Source organism: Lepisma saccharinum, chromosome 1 (assembly GCF_977018435.1).
Source record: "Lepisma saccharinum chromosome 1, izLepSacc3.1, whole genome shotgun sequence".
Lineage (NCBI taxonomy): Eukaryota > Metazoa > Arthropoda > Insecta > Zygentoma > Lepismatidae > Lepisma > Lepisma saccharinum.
The window spans coordinates 120,966,710-120,985,216 of record NC_139229.1 but is presented as its reverse complement, the minus strand read 5'-3'; the positions used below and the strand labels follow the sequence as shown (position 1 = coordinate 120,985,216).

The window sequence follows — 18,507 nt, the reverse complement described above, 5'->3', positions numbered from 1 at the left end:
ATATAATGGCCAACAATCATCCTGGATATGTCACTGCTTATTGACTCAACAGTACAGTAATTTGGCAAAATTATGGTTTGCTACACAAAATATTTTTTTTAAAAAAAAGGTTTACAGGTCATGCATGTAACACATGTACACGGTTTTCGAGTTAATTAGTTAATTAATTAGTTGCTATGTTGTTGTTTTTTTCAAAATTAATAACTGTAACTGGGTTATTTCTTAGCTAAATAATTGTAACAGTAATTCAGGCTACTTTTAAAAATAACTTTGGGAGGAATGATGAAAATTCATAGGAATGCGTGGGACGATTCATCACAGGAAACATGGCAATTACAGGATAAGCTGATGACGTCAAGAGAAGACCCATTTGTTCATTCACGCATAGTTCTCAGAGCAGTCAGTCATTCCAATCTAACAAACAACACGCCTATCACATTACATTTACATTACTTGAGACTTACTAAGCTCGCTTAAGGTAACGTTATGAGGGCTTGGAAGTTGACAACTTTAAAAAAAATCTCAAAAAAGTGACCTGTACAATGACCTTAAAATTATTAAAAAATGATCTAAAATGGCAAAAAAAATCGTCCATAAAATGAAAGCTTGATTTTATTTTTCATAAATTACAAGAGAGTACTTGAATAATTCGACAAAACCCGTTGTTTAGTGTTTTTTTTAAACTACTGAAACAAGGGGTTACATAAAATACACACCTCAAGGTTTTCCTTTCCTTTCAGATAGGACCTTACAAGATACAGTAGTAAAAATACAGTTGTGTTTCACGTGCATCAGATTATAATATTTATATTGTGAATAATTTTACTTTAAAATCACAGATTAAAGCAATAACAGTGGCCAGCAAGAAAACCTAAAATTCACACAAAGTATTTTAAGTTTGCTGAAAAGACCACGTCAGGAAATTTAAATACGTAAGTTATGCTAGCAAGTGCATTTAAAATTCACGAAACAACAGGGGGTGAAAAATAACAATTGCAGATAAATGCAACAAAAGCGGCGAAATATACTGAAAAATGACCTAAAAGCCAAAAATGGCCGGAAAATGCAAAATAAAAACGATGTTTTCTGGTTTTAACAAGAAAACTGACTGCTGTCGAATTTTCAAGGCTCAGAAAAAGGATGATATTTCATGAACTTCCGAGCCCTAGTTGTGAAAAAGAAGCACAGACGCTGCTGATTTATCTTTTGGGGCTTCGGGTAAAGGTGAATAGCTTACGCCTTATCAAAATGTACTTGTGCAGTGGGACCCAGGAAGTCCGCAGAAACTTCAGAGGCAAGCGACTCTGGGGCTTACCAGCCTCAAATCAATGGGTAACTGGGGGCAACCCTAGGGGGTAAAGGCGGCCGAGGAGTAGTGCTGATCACATTATCTCCAAAATAACAGAGATCGAGAATGTGTGGGGCCCTATCCCCACATCCCCTAAACGTGCTATATGCACGGGTAATTTTACCTAGGAAGTGGTAACTGGAAAGTAGTGCAAATTACTTCGGAACTGCGTATGTAGTTTCCGACCAACTTTAATGTGGCCTCACATAGAACTGAACCCTTGTACACCCAACAACGAAAGAAACAGTAGGCGAATTGTCCACCACCATTTTCATTCAGTCTGAATTACACGATATGATAACAACGAATTGAAATAATGACTTCAATAAGCAAAGAACAATGCCTTCTTCGAACCAACATAGTTTATTTTCTTAAAACAACACAGGATGTAGAACAAAAAAGTAATGAAAATAGCGGTGGACAATTTGCCTACCATTATCTTTGCCGTTGACTGTAACTACAATGGCAAAATAAACAGTAGGCGAATTGTCCACCACCATTTTCATTCGGTCTATATTACACAAGGTGATGACAATGAATTGAAATAATGACGTCAATAAGGAGAGAACAATGCTTGCTTCGAACCAACATAGTTTATTTTCTTAAAATAACACAGGATGTAGAATAAAAAAGTAATGAAAATAGAGGTGGACAATTTGCCTACCATTATCTTTGCCGTTGACTGTAACTACAATGGCAAAATAAATAGTAGGCATTGTCAATCACTATTTTCATTCAATTTGTTTAGCGAAATAAAAACGTCAATAAGCCGAGGACGTCTGCTTTCCATAAACAGAATTCAATTATTTCAAACAACAGAGGATGTAGAATAGAAAAGAAGGAAAATAGTGATGGACAATATCCCTAGTATTTATCTTTGCCGTGTCTGGATTACTAAAGACATTCGCCCAAAAGGTGACTTCCCAGTTCACAGATTCCCAATTCACCCTTCATGACCCCCCGGTCTTCTCTTCCCAATTCATAGATTTCACCCCTCACCTCCCCACTTTAGGTTAGGTTAGGACACTGTATTTCTACCTATTAGAGAGAATTATGCAAATCTATCATCTGCAAGAAAAATACCCATTATTGAAAATCTGTTAACGACAACATACTACATCCATGGCGCAGTGGTAGCGTCATTGCCTTGTAATCGAGGGGTCCCGGGTTCGATACCCAGTGGAGGCACAAGTGGTTCGGATCCCATTTTAAACTGTAGGTCCAGTCCCGATTAGCCTTACTGTGCATAAAGTGGACTTAAAACAGCAACTCAAACCAAACCAAGACATATTACATATACAGGGCTTTTAAATGGCTACAAAGCAACTTACCTCCATCCAGGGTCCATATCGCATAAACTAAACAACTTTCACTTGGATCACAAAATGTTCACTTCGCACAACTACTTCAATTCGTGTGTGTTTAATCATTAATGAATGAATCCGTGAAGGTGCTTGTGGAGGGAGTGGTAAGGTACTTCCTCCGAGGAGGTGGGCGCGTATTGTGGACGGGGGGAGGGAAGCAATCTCTGAAACTGGAAGAGTTTCGATAAGACTGCACGTGTCACACTCCGCCGGGGGTCATGATCGGTGAATCGGGAAGGTATTTAGGCAGTCTGTGAATTGGGCATGAAACCACTCAAAATCAGTCTGGCCCGTCCTGTCAGAATGTCCTTTTCTCCGAGGGAGAAAAAGAAGAGAGAGGACTGAGGAAGTGAGAGGGAGGAGAATGATTGATTGATTGATTTGCTTCATTTTACTTCGCTTATTTGTGCCACTTTTGGCCAATTTGCGAAGATGGGGATGAGTGATGACTGATGATATGATGAATGGACACACACAAACATCCATGCCCATGCCAGGATTCGAATCCGGGAGCCCTGCCGTCGTAGCGCTTTGTGCAGGAGGTGAGAAGGAGAGAGAGAGAGAGAGAGAGAGAGAGAGAGAGAGAGAGAGAGAGAGTGTGAATGAAAGAGGAGAAAGATAATGATGAATATCCTGGAATACCTTACACGATTCGAACACAGGATCTCTGGTTTCGAATCGCATATTAAATCCTAGATTATGGCGCTCTGGATAATATATATATATATATATACACACATATATATTCAATTCAACTGAATTTGTATAAGTTTTGCTCCAATATTTATTAAGTTTTCAATCATTGGATAATTCCTCGTTTGGACCACGTAACAACAACGTGAATATCATTACCAATCGGAACCCCTCACGAGGGAACAACGTTAGTTCACATGCTATCGAGGTGGTCCTCTATCGAAGGAGAGAACTGCTTCGTCCAACCACATGGTTTAGCGAGTTTGGTGGGGGTCTCTTTCGTGTTTCTGGACTGACAAAAGATTCTGGTGTCTCTTGGACACGACGCCCGAATCTCCCGCAGACGTACAGGAGTCAACAGACTTGAGTGGAACATTCTAGACGAAAAATCGGGGTCTCCAATCTGCCGAATATAGACGCCCTAAAAATAAACATCACTCGCGATCCGACAATAAACAAGAACCCTTGTGTCGGTCGGTGTACTTCTCACTCCTTGCTCCGGTGCACGTTCGTATGACGTATTCTATCTCCCTCCCTCTCTGCCTGCCATGTAGATTTGGCTGCAGACATTATACGTCTTATCGCCGTTCGTAAACAACTCGAGACGCTGCTGGCTGTGGCCCATTTTCCCTTTTGTTTGTTCGAACTGAATTGAGTGTGTAAGCGACCCAAGGGTGAGGATATTTCAAAGTCGTTTCGACAGTTTATTAGCGAGCGGGCGAAGATTTGTATGCTTCGTTTGGTTGCTGGCGATAGCAGAAATGGAGTCAAGGCCTAACTCGGACAGCTTCGACACATTTATAGCTAAATGGGAACTATAGAAATGAGAAATGTTGTTCTTCGAAGGTGTGCATTGTGGTCTTCTCAAAAATGGGTGAAGGGCTTCAATTAACATAATAGAAAATATATACAGGGTTAATCAAAATGGTTAGCACTTTCGCCTTTGGTGCGTGCGGTCTCGGATTCGATCCCACTGGGAGCTCCAAATGTTTGGTGTTGACCCAGCGTCTTGAGAACAACAACTGGGGAGCTACTTGGAAGCAATAGTAACAGACTCCGACTCGGCTCTCGAAAACCTGAAAAGGGCCTTCCCGATGGTGTAGCGGTAAGCAGTCACCTTGTAATCAAGGGATTCGATCTCTGTTGGGACACAATGCACAGGGGTTCGGAATCCACTTTAAGCTGTAGGCTTAACTGATTAACCTTTATGAGCCTAAAGTGGAACTAAAACAAAGCCAGAAAACAGCAGTGATGGGAATTGATTCCTTGACCTAGTGGTTGTTAGTGGACGCGTTTCTCTTGCTGATACATAACGTCACACACACACAATCCCAAAAATCTTCACAGAATGTACAGTAAGAGGGCCGGTATTTTCACAGTGGCCTGGGGATTGTGACAATTTAAATCCGGCCCTGGTTAATTATTTAATTTTCATACATTATATATAAACACGTCCTTTCATTTTATTTCCATGCATAAATGTTGACGATTTGATGGCCAACCAAGACAATGGCACATATAATGCAACATAAATTAATCACTATTAAATATCATACTATGCGTACTTATCATCATGGAAATACCAAGACAGAGGAGCCCAACCAACATCAACTCAATGTAGCTCCAGGGTGAGAAAAAAATGAAACATTCATTTTATGCCCGTTTTGCCTTGGAGCTCAAACGACCGCCTCTTTGTTGCTGAAAATTCTGGGTTTAATCCCAAACTGAGCATGGGTGTTCCTGTGTGTTTGAACCTTCATTAACTTCTTCAAACCACCATTCATTTCTTTCAAATTAACATTTTTGAATTCTGAGTGAAGCAAGAAAAGTCTTCTTTGCTTCCATAAGCATCAAGAAAACTGTTTAAGCTAACGAATCATATTTAAGAATCTTCTAGGTGAAGGGGCCCAACATTTGTCTAATATCTTTCCCTAATTGTCTGTATGGATAGGCTATAATTTCTTGGTTGAAAGCTCTTACTCTTATATACGTATAACACATAGTTTTCAATAATTCCTGCTTTGTTACTGATACCAAGTTCAAAGGGCACCAAACTAATCCTACCGTGGGGCCCAGGGGAACAAGAGCCTCCTTGTAGCCATGGCCAGTAGACTGCCTGTTCTTATATTATTACTATATAGGACATCGGCGCAGTGACGTGCACTGAGGAGTAGCTAGTCTAGCAGAGATAGATCAATCAATCTCACGTCTCTAATTATTTCCAAATCACAATATTGAAGCCTCAGTTCATATGCAACACTTCTTTACACGTGCTTCTCGTCCTTCGATGTGATCAGCTGGCAAGGCTGGATACCCTAGCTGGCTATTCATCCGCCTTACCAGTTCCAGGTATAGACAACCGGCCGAAGGCAAAGGGAAGATTTCTGCATGTACTTACTTCCCTTGCCCCCCGCTTCTATCTCCTATAGGACAGATAGGGGATTGGTTCCCCTTCGATTCCTTTGAAAATCCTCTAAAGAACTCAGGAGAAAATTTTCTGCAGTACTTATGTTCTCTGCATTTACACAACCTTTCAAACGTTGTACAATATTTATGTATAATATGGGATGTACTTGTAGTTTTATTTGTATATGAATGGGAACGTACTTGTACAATTTATTATGTAAAAAAAAAAAAAGTAAAGTGCTCCCCTGTGCATAGCACTACACCATGAAGGTGTATAGGGGGTGTGGGGGTAACAATTTATTATGTGCAGACAAAAATGTTATGGTTTCTTTGATCTTTTTTTTCTAATATGGAATATATAATGATTAAATAACAAATATCTCGCTCTCGTTTTAGTAATGTTTTATTTAAATATACTAATAATTTGGCCTCCAATAAAAAATGGGTAAGCTAAACAGTCATAAATACGGATGTATTAATATGGGTAAGAAAATGCACGTTCTAATTGTTGTTGTTGGTTTGGTTTATTTTACTTCACCTTTCTGCCACATTTGGTTATCGCGAAAATGAGGATGAGTGATGATATAATGAATTTGATGAAGAGACCTCACAAACAACAATTCAGGCTGGGATTTGAACCCGTGACGAGCGCACATTCTTGTTCCTGTGTGTTGTACTCTGCAGTGAATAATGAAATAATTTGGAATGAAAAATGTATCCCATAACTAAAAAAGCCAAATGAATATCATTGAAGAAAGTAGAAAAAAGTGTGTTTTGTTACCTGTTTATCTCTTCTAATATATTGAATTTTTGCCACCTCCCATCGCTTTTCTAGCTGTATAGATTTAATCGCGATAAGTAGCTAATGAGCTTATGGAAGTCACGAGGGACAATCATAAACAGAGAACTCTGGACTCCTGATTTCACAGTGCCCTGCAGATGAACTGGTAGGAAATTATTTGCATTTTCCCCCTTTCTTTAGCGTTGCTTTTCCATCACTTTACCTAAATTCTGAGATTACGATGAACGTTGATTAAATTAAACGGATGAAGAGTGGTTACAAGTGAACACTCATGCACAGGCCAGGGCTTGAGTCCGGATCCTTCAGTAACGAGATGGAGAAATTAGGGAAATCAAGCAATGCACATTTTTTAGAAAAAAGTTAATCACATACAAATATGGTGTTTCACAAATCCAATTGAAATTTACGTCCCACTGAGTAAATACGCAGTTTGCTTTACCGATACCCACGTATCCAAATCGTTAGAGCTTTCACACTCTTCTTTGTTGTCGGCCGACCTCCGTGGGGGAGTGCAAGTGGTCCCGGATCTGTACCCGGTGGAGGCACATAGTGCTTCGGATCCTACTTTAAACTGTAGGTCCAGTCCCGATTAGCTTTTATGTACATAAAGTGGACTTAAAACACCAAATCAACCAGCCGCGGGGGGGGGGGGGGGGGGAGTGTTTATCACTGCATGCTATGGCACCAGGAGTTCCGGTTTCGAACCCCAACCTCGGCATGGGTGTTATTTGTGTTTGTCTCTTCATTAATTGTATTGTACCATCTTCGCGATTAACCAAATGTGTCAGCGATGCTAAGTAGCATAAATCAAATCATTGATTGATTGTTTGATTTGGTTTGTTTTACTTCGCTTTTCTTACACTTTTGGCTAATTGTGAAGATGATACGATAAAATTGAAGGGACAAACACAAATAACACCCATGCCCAGGTCGGGGTTCGAACCCGGGATCTCTGGCTTAATAGTCAAATCAACATGTTTTGGATTTTCGAAAGTGGGTGGGATTAACGTGTGCTTCTTTTCAGTAGTCCTTCCTCATTTTGAAATCCTTTCCTTTCTTTGACGTTCTATTTTTAGGAATACTGGGCCCTAAAGGGGAGAGGGGATTATGACCCACACCAACCTCCCTTGGGCACGCCACTGATTGCTACCCCAAGTGTCGATATCACCGCACGACACTGGGTGCAAGGCTGAGAAAAAAAGTTCTCTAAACATTTCGTTATAGGCACCATGCACCTTATTTGCCCTACGCCTTGCCACCAAAGTTCCAGATTCTAGTCCAGACCTGGGCATGAGTGTTCCCTTGCCAATACCAGGTGATTATCTTGGATTTCAATAGAGAGCATGCTGTTTGCACAAGGATTTTTTTTTTTTACAAAATTGATATTAATGAGTGAATTAGGACAAAATTATATGCACATTAATATTGCTAAATATTGCATGTCAAATTAATGAAATATAGATAATAAAAATTTAAATAAAATTAAAAAGCCTCTTCCAATTTTGACATGCCCACACAGTACTTCAGCAGAGCAATCTGAGCTTCCATTGGGAAAACCTATTAATATTTCATGTGGGTCCTGAATATTGTGTCCAAATCGAAAGTTTGCTTCATGTTGACAGACTCGAAACATGAGATCCAACAGTAATAATCTCAAATACCTTTCCAATTTTTGTACTGTGGATTTTGAAGAAATTGATGAGACTGAGAAGGAAGCTCTTGAATACTAGGGTTGTTTAATAAGTTTTGCCTCCTGGCCTATAACATTTTTATTGAGTGAGGTAAGTTTATGATTTTACATTTAAATAAAAATTTGGAACATCTGCTCTCAGAGGATGTTTTCTGTTTGAGCTAGTGCCACTGACGTTCGAACAGTAGCTTGAAAGATGTCGGACCACGTGGCCGTACAGTTCAAGCAGCGTGCTGTGATTGAATTTCTGGCTGCGGAAGATGTTCCACCTATCGAAATCCACCATCAGATGCATGCTGTGTGTGGGGAAGCATACATTGACTTAAGCAAGGTTAGGAGATGGGTGCGGACTGTACACACGGACAACCCAGCCATGACCACTTTTAAAGTCAAGCACCGCAGTGATGCACTGTCTGCATTCACTCAAGAGATGGTAGCACATGTTGATGAACTGATTCGTGGTAATTGTAACATGAAGCAGAAAAAGACCTTAGTTATTCTGTGCATGTCACTTGGAACAGTGAATCACATCATCAAGGAGGAACTTGGGTTCAAAAAAGTGTGTTTCAGGTGGGTCCCTCATCAGCTGACAAATGGTAGCCAACTTCATTTATCTCCAACAGAATGCTGAAACTAGTGCGTCGATGGCAGAAGTGTATCGACTCGACGCTGGCAGGGACTACATCGAAAAGTGATGTTACGCTTTAAAAGAGTACATTACAAACTTTCATTTCAATGTAAAAACATAAATTTCCCTCACTCAATATAAAACGTTACAGCCCAGGAGGCAAAACTTATTGAACAACCTACGTATTTACCTTCTAACAAAAGAGGCATTTTCCTTGTATTTGTTAAACTTCATCTGCATTAGGCTGACAGTCTGGTCATTCATAGCCTTAACAGTTGGGCTGAAAAGTTCGTAGGCTGACTCATAGATGGCGTTACTAGAATTAAATCCATGTGATTTTTACTTAGTACTAACCTTCAAAAGATACGTGTATAAATTTCACAGCTGCCGGATAATTAGTTCGTGAGATATAGCATTGTGAGTGAAGCAGCTTTTGTTATTGAGAAAAAATGGATAAAAAATAATTTCGTGTGTTAATAAAGCATTGCTTTTTGGCGAAAAAAAATACTGTTGAAGCCAAGGCTTGGCTTGATAAACATTATTCGGACTCTGCACCAGGAAAATCAACCGTTGAGAAGTGGTTTGCTAAATTTAAACGAGGCGAAATGAGCATCGAAGACGATGCACGCAGTGGACGCCCCAAAGAGGTTGTTACCGACGAAAACATCAAAAAAGTCCACAAAATAATTTTAAATGATCGTAAAGTGAAGTTGATCGAGATAGCTGAGATTATTACATAGCGTTGTTGGAGCGTTTAAAGGATGAAATCACGAAAAAACGGCCCCATTTGAAGAAGAAAAAAGTGCTGTTTCATCAAGACAATGCACCGTGTCACAAATCAATGAAAACGATGGCAAAATTATATGAATTAGACTACGAATTGCTTCCCCATCCACCATATTCTCCAGATCTGGCCCCCAGTGACTTTTTCCTCTTTGCAGACCTTAAAGAATGCTCGCTGGAGAGAAATTTAGCACTGATGAAGAGGTAATCACCGAAACTGAGGCCTATTTTTAGGCTAAAGAGAAATCGTACTATAAAAATGGCATCGAAAAATTGTATGACCGCTATAATCGTTGTATCGCCCTCGAAGGCAACTATATTGAATAATAAAATCGAATTTTGTTAAAAAAATATTTTTTACTATGTTAGCCTACGAACTTTTCAGCCCAACTGTTAAGTCAAATATTCTGTGTAAGTTTAATTCCATTGTTTTAAAGAACATAGTCTTAACTAAATGTTTTGAAAAACAATGTAAATTAAAAATGTAAATAACTTTTACAGAAAAGTGATTGAAAATGCATATACTAAAACTACACAATTACATTACATCATCCATTAAACATGATCACTTATCGAGGATCCTCTGAACCACTGATAGCTCTGCTAATTTGCTGTTATTCCAAGTCCTGCCTCTATGCTCCATTTAATCTTTGTATGGTTGTACACGGACCACACATTGTAATGTAGTTCACTGAACACTTCACTATCCACAAATCAACCTATGCAAATATCATTTGATTTTCAGAATCCAAGGATTGACCACGAAAAGGCAGAGTCTATGCCCACTTGATGCACAGTGGCTAACTAGCAATGAAGACGTTATTTTAAATCTGAATCAAGAAAATATGCACCCACTGGAATTCAACCAAGGACAGTTTTATTACAACACAAGACTATTTGGACGTTTTCTCTATCAATTTGAATTTTTGTAAAATTTCAAAATGACAATTCTACTTGTGAGGCATACTATATTTAAAACTCATATATTGCAAATCAGTAGTAACCGAGAAACTTACTGATAATAGGGCCGGGGCAAAAGCCACCCCGATGGCATAGTGGTAACGTCATTGCCTTGTAATCAGGGGGGGTTCCAGTGGTGGTACATGGTGGTTTGTATCCCACCTTAAACTGTAGTTCTAGTCCTGGTTAGCCTATCTGTGCATAAAGTGGACATTTAAAAAGTTCAAATTTAGGTACAAAAAAATCAAAACCCCAAAATACACTTGCGTGCAAAGAAATAGACCCACCTCACACTTTTGACATAAAATGTTTTTCAGAAAAAAATAAGACAATAAACACCATTTCAGAATGATAGAAAACTGAGTTTTCAAGAACTTAAACAATAACATATGGTAATTTCCAAACAGTTGGAAGAAAAAGTAAGAAAAGTAAACATTTTATGTCAAAAGTGTGAGGTGGGTCTATTTGTTTGCACGCAAGTGTAGGTGCAGGTTTAGGTGCAAAGAACATTGCAAAGGAAACCTTAAGAGTTACATATGATTTTATAATTTTTCATTCTAAACATTACAAAGAAAGTATTGTAAGTTTACACTTGCCAGTAGACAATCCTTGTCTTCACTCATGCTTGGCATTTGTGAATACAAAAGAATTATGTTGTACATTTCTATTTTGGCGAATGCAAAACAATCATATATTCCCATATAGCACACAAATATCCAGGAGACATCTAATGGATATCTTCTGGATATTCATGCCGAAACTCTGGATATCCAAAGGATGTCCCAGAATGTCCAGTAGACATCCATAGGATATCCAGTAAGGATATGATTTGGACATTCTGTGGATCATTTTTGAACATGTTTTGGACATTCTGTGGATTATTTTGTACCATTTTCTGTCAATTTCTTGTTTAGTATTCTAAATATGATGAAAATGCTACAATATCAACACCTACCTGTTGATATGGGCTGTCCGCTCTAATCTGCGAAGTATTTGCTGTTTAGTTATTTGGATGTGCAATAGATGGCAGCACCTACTTCACTACCTTTGCTGTGGCTTAATCACACCACCTGCCAACAACGAGTGTATGACGTTTCCTTGAAATGCGAGCAGAACAGTTCGACACACACAGACAGATAGAACAGTTCGTACGGTGCATTTACAAGTGGCAACACGGGCCTTGCTCGTAGGACTTAGTTGCCATATAGCATTTGGTTACAATTTTTAGACACGTTTTGAACATTCTATGGATGACTTTTGGACATTTTTCGGACATGGGTTTATGTGATCGAGACGTTATTTGGATGTTCTTATTTCATTGTGGATAAGGATATATTCTGGACTAAAGTTTGACCTAATCTAGACATTATGCTGACATTTTCTTCGCCTACTTTGGATATGAAAAGAACATTCCTGGACTAGATTTACACATATCAAAGACCTCAGGTACACATATGGTTATAACAAGTACTCCACTCTCTCTCCCTCTCTCACACATACGCACACAAGTTCACATGCACATACACACACATATCCGGAAAATGCTTTGTATTCACACTCTTATCCATGATAAGCAGAGTATGCAGAACCTATTCTTCAGTACCACGGCAAGGCAATGTCCTCAATGCAAACTGCAGTAATGTTCGACATGAGACACAAAGGAAGCCTTTGTGGCAACTTTCGCATGTGTGACTCACCGAAAAGACAATGGGCCTATGGACAATGCAGTTCCTTTGGGAGTTGTTTGTAAGTTATGATTTATTACTGCATCACAGAGTTTGAGTCTTGAGAGTACATACTATGAATGAATCTTTACACAGATATCAAAACATTTATGTTAAATTTGTAACAACACGTGGACGTAATACCACATATCCCATGAATATCCAGGAGATCTCCTGGATATCCAAAATGGGAGATTCTTTGGATATCCAGGGTGGGATGTCCTATGGATAATGGATATCATCTCCATGAGATATCCACAATATCCATGGATCTGATCTGGACATTGTGGATATCCCATGGAGATTTGTGATGTATGGGTTGGCCAGGAAATGTTTGCACGTGGAGAATGACTTCCTTATGTCCACAGACACTAAGAGGGCAAACTTGAGGAAAATCTTGTCCTCTAATAACAATCCATCACCATTTACAACTTGAAAACCCTGATCTGTTCCAGTTTGTGGAACAAGTCCATAAAGACTCTTTTCGGGTTCTGTTAACATCCACCACTGTTCAGAGACTGGTAGTTAGTTCTACCTCCAGTTACACAACTATGTAGTTTAAAAGAGTAAACAGAAAACAACTCTTCCTGTAGAGAGAGATATAGCGTAAGTTCTTCCAGTTTCTTTGCTACTGCTGAATTACTTTTGTCAAAGTTGAACAAATTTGATTTTCATTCTCATTAAATTAACCCAATTATCATGCACTGTAAGAAAGGAAATTCAAGTGTGTCATATCATCATACATATATGTAAACAAATAAAAAGAAAACATAAATTAAACATACATTAAGGGTTGTTCCAGAGAAGTTACTGATTGAAATGGAAATTCTGGGTGCATCAGCAAATGGGCAATTTTGCATCCATCACATTATATGGGGGCCTGCCTCTTACCATATCTAAAACAAACACATGTCCGAGGACTAAAATATTCTTACCTTGGCTAAAAGCTGAGGCTGTAAAGGGGCATTCAGCACTTATAACACAGGACGACACACACACAGCCATACAGAGCATTATACTGGCCATAGGTCCACATGCCAGAGTTTTGTTGGCCTGCACAAAGCAGTTACTGGGGTGTACTATGTGGGAGTGAGCTTGACATTTAGGTCCCTTACCAGAAGGTCATCCCTTACACCTCAGAGAGAAGTGATGATAACCTAAGAGTGACATGCTGCTGATTTCAAAGGTGATCGACCAGCATTTAAAGGTTAAAGCACAATCAAGTAAAAGTGGAAATGATATAACATCACATCCTGACAACCTTTACTCCCAGATTGCATGGTTGAGTATACCCCACAGCCACTTGCTGGACAAGTGCATTGAGAGATCAACACACACCACCCAAATTTCAAGTTTCAACTCCCAGCTTCAGCATGGGTGTTCCTTGCTGATTGTTCCTTTATTAATATCATCCAAATCTCTTTCATAAGCATGGTTGTGGTTAATCAAATTGGCAGAATGGGGAATAAAACTAAATATCTCAGAGGCATTTAAAACTATGTGGTCATACCAAAGACAACTACTCTAGTCTTAGCCAGATGCTTTGATGTTTGATCAGATGATTTACCATTCAGATTGCCAGAAGATGGATTAAAACCAATGTTAATTCATTACCTTACGTTGACAACTATTAATAATAAATAAAGTACACCTTTGATCAATAAAATGGAAAGACCAGTACCAGCTTAAAGTAAGTGCACAAAATAGTTGCTTTATTTACGCACCTTTACATAACCATAAGTACACATCTTCACCTTCACAAAAAAATCTTTCTTAAATGTAGAGAGTTCTGATTTCCTCAACTATCAATTATCCACTTACCTACCACGTAAAAAAAATCAAGTAGCACCAAAATTGATAAAATAGGTGGCTAAACCTTTCTAACTAAAAAAAAAGAAAATAATAACACACCCATTCAATCTATCCATCCACATTTCTATAAAAAGAAATGTCATGCATGACCCAGATAAATATTTCATTATAAAGATTTTTAACAACTTCCACTTCTTAAAATTTCATCCCTTATTTATAAACATACATGACTTTCATTTAGGTAAATATGTACCAGCACACAACCCATATTAAAAGCTGTATTCATTTCTTGCATTTCTGAAGAATAACAATTAACATTGCATATTTTATCCAAGAAATGTATGCACATACATCACAGTTTCCATAAAATAACACTCACAGACAGTAGCTGGAATGTTTACATTTATTCCGGCCTTAAGTCTTTGGTACTCACTAGATTGGGTTGAATATCTAGGAGGTCTTCGTAACATAAGGCATAGCTTAGGTTCCTATTAAGTCAGTATTTATGCAATATGTAGCATGAGTGGCACAATTTAATTTAGCATTCTCCGAATCATATAATTCAGAATGCCACCATTTTTGAAATATGCTAACTCGACTTCTGTATCGAAGCGAAGAATCACTTCAAAACTTCGGCCATCATTCAGCTGTAAAAAATAAAATTTTACATTAGAACGCATAATTACATTTATCTTCATCTTTTCTTGCATACTTTGAAACATTAAAACAGTTTTCGTACTAAATTTTAGTGCTTGGAAGTTAACTAGTTAGAGTAACATTTACTTTTTTTGAGAAAATTTAACTAATTGAGTTACTTTTTTATGATAGAAGTAAGGATTTAACAGTTACCTTGCGACACTTACATTTCTATGTAATTGTCTCAAATTATTGGTGATTTAGGACTTAAAGTGAGCCGGAATTCAGTTTCTGCTAATATAAAACCCCATCCTTTGATACATTAATTCTTGCAAACAATAGATTGAGAGGAAAAGAGAAAGTTGTACTAAATATGTCTCCTGTTGGTGGGCAGTTGGTAGGCTTCAGCTAGGTGAAAGGAATTTAAAGGTATATCCTATGTTTCAGCTTTCATTTGGTATACCTGAATTCCAAAGTGATACACACACCTTGGAAGAGGGGTGGATTTCCCAGAAGCGGGAAGATAAGCTTCTAGGAGGAGAATTCCTTCCTATTGCTAATAGTTTGCCATTGTCAGTTGTGTGCTGTGAAGTGTCTTGTTTCTGTAGTTTGTTCCTCTGTGACCTTATAACTTTCCCCCTTCTGTAAGCAGCATCCGATAGTTTTTCTTTGCTATAATATCGGATTAAACTGAAAAAGGATGTACTGCAATATTTCAGTGTTTTTACGAAAGAATTCAATGGCACTGGTACTACGAACAAAACTGTGAGTGATAATGTTTTGAAGCTCATACATAATCTCAACACCACTGAATTACAACACGAGGCCAGTTGGACGGTGGTATTTTTTGTTAGAAATAATTTTTGGTTTCAGCATACGCTCTCAAGTAGGATTAGCGAACAAATATATCATTACTAAAATACAGAAGAATCTATATTGAATTCATTATCTTGATCAGTTCCAAAACAAAATGAATTATGAAATTATGTAGTAATGATCCTCAGAGATACTGTTGTGTTTATTGCAATCGCCTTGTATTCAGTAGGTTTTCTGGTGGGAGTGTGAAATCTCACTTCAACCTGTAGATCTAGTCACAGCAGCTGTTCTCATCGTAAAATGGCTTTGAACTTTCTTTTTGACAGGATACAAACATAAATCAGCAATTTTTCGTCAACTATTAAAAAAATTATGTCCTATAATTTTTAAAAAAATGTTTTGTACAAAGCTTATTTTGAAGTTAAATGACTAGTACAGTAAAATGGAAATGTGGTTCGCCCCCATAAATTGTCCAGATACCACCCTGCTTCTTTTTAGCGGACACAAAGACACACATACGCGAGTAGCAAATGAGAGGAACAGATATGTTGGATGGTATAAGATCATGCCATTTCTATACAGATTCTAGAAACCCCCTCCCTTCAATGGACATTCCTTAAGTACAACAATGATAATAAATATAAATTTAATTGAAATATAAATGTATGAGTCGCGGTAGCTCAGTCGACCTCCGTGGCGGAGTGGTTAGCACAATGCACTATATGCCAGGGGTCCCGGGTTCTAGTTCGGTTTGGACATGGATGTTTGAGTTTGTCCCAATGAGAATACAGAAAAATGAGAAAATTCACATACGTGAAAATGTGAATAATAGGGGATACTACTGAACAGGGGTATTCCTTTAAAAAAAAAATTGTTATGGTGTCTGACTACCATGCGAGACACTCAGGTTTGATCCTCGGTAGGAGAGAACCTGTTGAAGCGACGCTGGTGCCCACCCAGCATCGTATAAAGTGGGTACCTGGAGGAAACTCTGGGGATAAAGGCAGCCAGGGGCATGTTGCTGATCACATCACCTACACCTTCGGCCGTGATCAAGAAAGTGTGGGGCCCTAACTCCACACCCCCTATACCCCTTCATGGCATGGCACAAAACACAGGAGAGCACTTTATTTTGTAATAAATATATGAAGACTTATATTATGTATCAGTAAGGAGACAAATTTATGGTACATAAAAACTGAGGAGAGCGGTAAATAAAATGTTAGATCAGCGGTATATACCAGCGGTGGAAAAAAAATGGCACACACTTTTTCATTATGAGAGGAAACAACATACAAAAGAGCTATAAATTTATAAACTACTTCATTTTTATATACTGTGCACATACACAAGTACTTAGCTGTCCAACCAAAAAAGAAAACATCAACACAAAATCACTTCATTTCTAAATTGCATATCTCAAGTTATTTATTCATTGTATGTATTTAAAGGATATCCTTGCTGTCTAACAAATAAAATAATCACTACTGCACATACACAAACACATGTTGAAAATCACATGATGATAAACAAAATTCATTCATGACTGGACACAAATGACACCATTGTTTCCCTTGATGTGCGAGAACAGACTAATCTTATCGCTGCTACAACTAGCAAGTTCAATGAAACGAAGTTGAGTAGACATTCGGGGGAAGAAAGGAATGCAGCTTGACAGGGAGCGAAGTTTTCGAACTGACATTATGTGCATGGGAAATCCAAATTTGCAGCATCTTCCTGATGTGATCGAAGATAAAACATTCTTCAGCTGCAAGTGGTAGGAAACTTTAGGCAAATGTTTCGTTACAAATCGACAGTTTGCACGCACAACCTCGATTGCCGGTTTTGCATGTTTTCTACTTAATTTGATGATATTTCACAGTTATTTCGCGAAAAAGCGTTCATTTCATGCAAAAGCACACATTTCGCATTACTTCGCGAATAAAACTCAGGCATATTTGGGGGTGTAGTTATGTGCAGAATGTACAAAATTGCATCTTTTTTTCACATTTTGCGATTTCGCGCATCGCGAAAATTCAATGTCCCTATGTATCAGTAACATAAGTAAAATGCATGTAAGTCTTCACAAAATATTTTATTACAATTAATGATTGATTTGGGTAATTTGGTTGCAAGAACATTTTTAGCAGAAAGTAACTGTAACTGTTACTTTTTTTAAGCAAGTAACTGTAACTAGTTACCTTTTTAATAGTAACTTTCCGAACACTGCTAATTTATTTAATTTTATACAATTGTTCCTGCATCTAAATGTGTGTTTATTTCCAGATGTGCTGTTGCATGTGAATGTGCACATTGTATGACCTTAAAAATGACTAAAATCAATTTGTTAATAGTAGTCCAATCAGCCCGTTTCTGCGCCATCTATTGGTGTTCGCCTTAATGGATTTGTCTCGTAAGGCAAGAGCCCCATTTTCTGGCAGTGTTGCCAGCTGCTTACTCGAAAAAATCACCAAGGTTTTTTTTTTTTGGGTTTAACCTAGCCTAAAGCAAGGAGCTGGCAATCTTGCTTGAGGCTCGCCTTAATGGTTTGCTCTTGTAAGGCATAACTCCCCCCCCCCCTATTTTCGGACACAGTATTACCAACATCTTACTCGAAAAAATCACCAAGGTTTTTGGTCTAACGTAACCTAAAACAAGGAGCTGGCATCCGTGCTTGAGGCTTGTTTTACAGTGCATAAAGCAAGGTTGCCAACCTACTGGTACTTTTACCATGGCTTTTTACAAAAAAAAAAAGAGAGAGGAGAGAGAGAGAGAGAGGGAAGAGTTAAACAACCGACAGCCTACCTACAGCTTTTTTGTCTAACCTAGCCTAAAGCAAGGAGCT

At 38.3% G+C, this 18,507-nt stretch overlaps 2 protein-coding genes across 2 annotated transcripts in view; both read right to left on the bottom strand.

Annotated features, from left to right (window-relative positions):
• Nucleotides 1–2,765, bottom strand: part of LOC146000440 (heat shock 70 kDa protein cognate 4-like) — a 36,525-nt gene extending 33,760 nt beyond the window's left edge. The window contains exon 1 of the mRNA XM_083138079.1: nt 2,680–2,765. Within this exon, the coding sequence (XP_082994205.1) occupies nt 2,680–2,696 (17 nt within the window). The 5' untranslated portion in view covers nt 2,697–2,765. The remainder of the gene's footprint in view (nt 1–2,679) is intronic.
• Nucleotides 2,766–14,078: 11,313 nt separating this feature from the next.
• The window catches only part of LOC146000437 (cytoplasmic aconitate hydratase-like), a 123,673-nt gene continuing 119,244 nt past the window's right edge, over nt 14,079–18,507 (bottom strand). Inside the window, exon 18 of the mRNA XM_083138065.1 lies at nt 14,079–14,857. Within this exon, the coding sequence (XP_082994191.1) occupies nt 14,744–14,857 (114 nt within the window). The 3' untranslated portion in view covers nt 14,079–14,743. The remainder of the gene's footprint in view (nt 14,858–18,507) is intronic.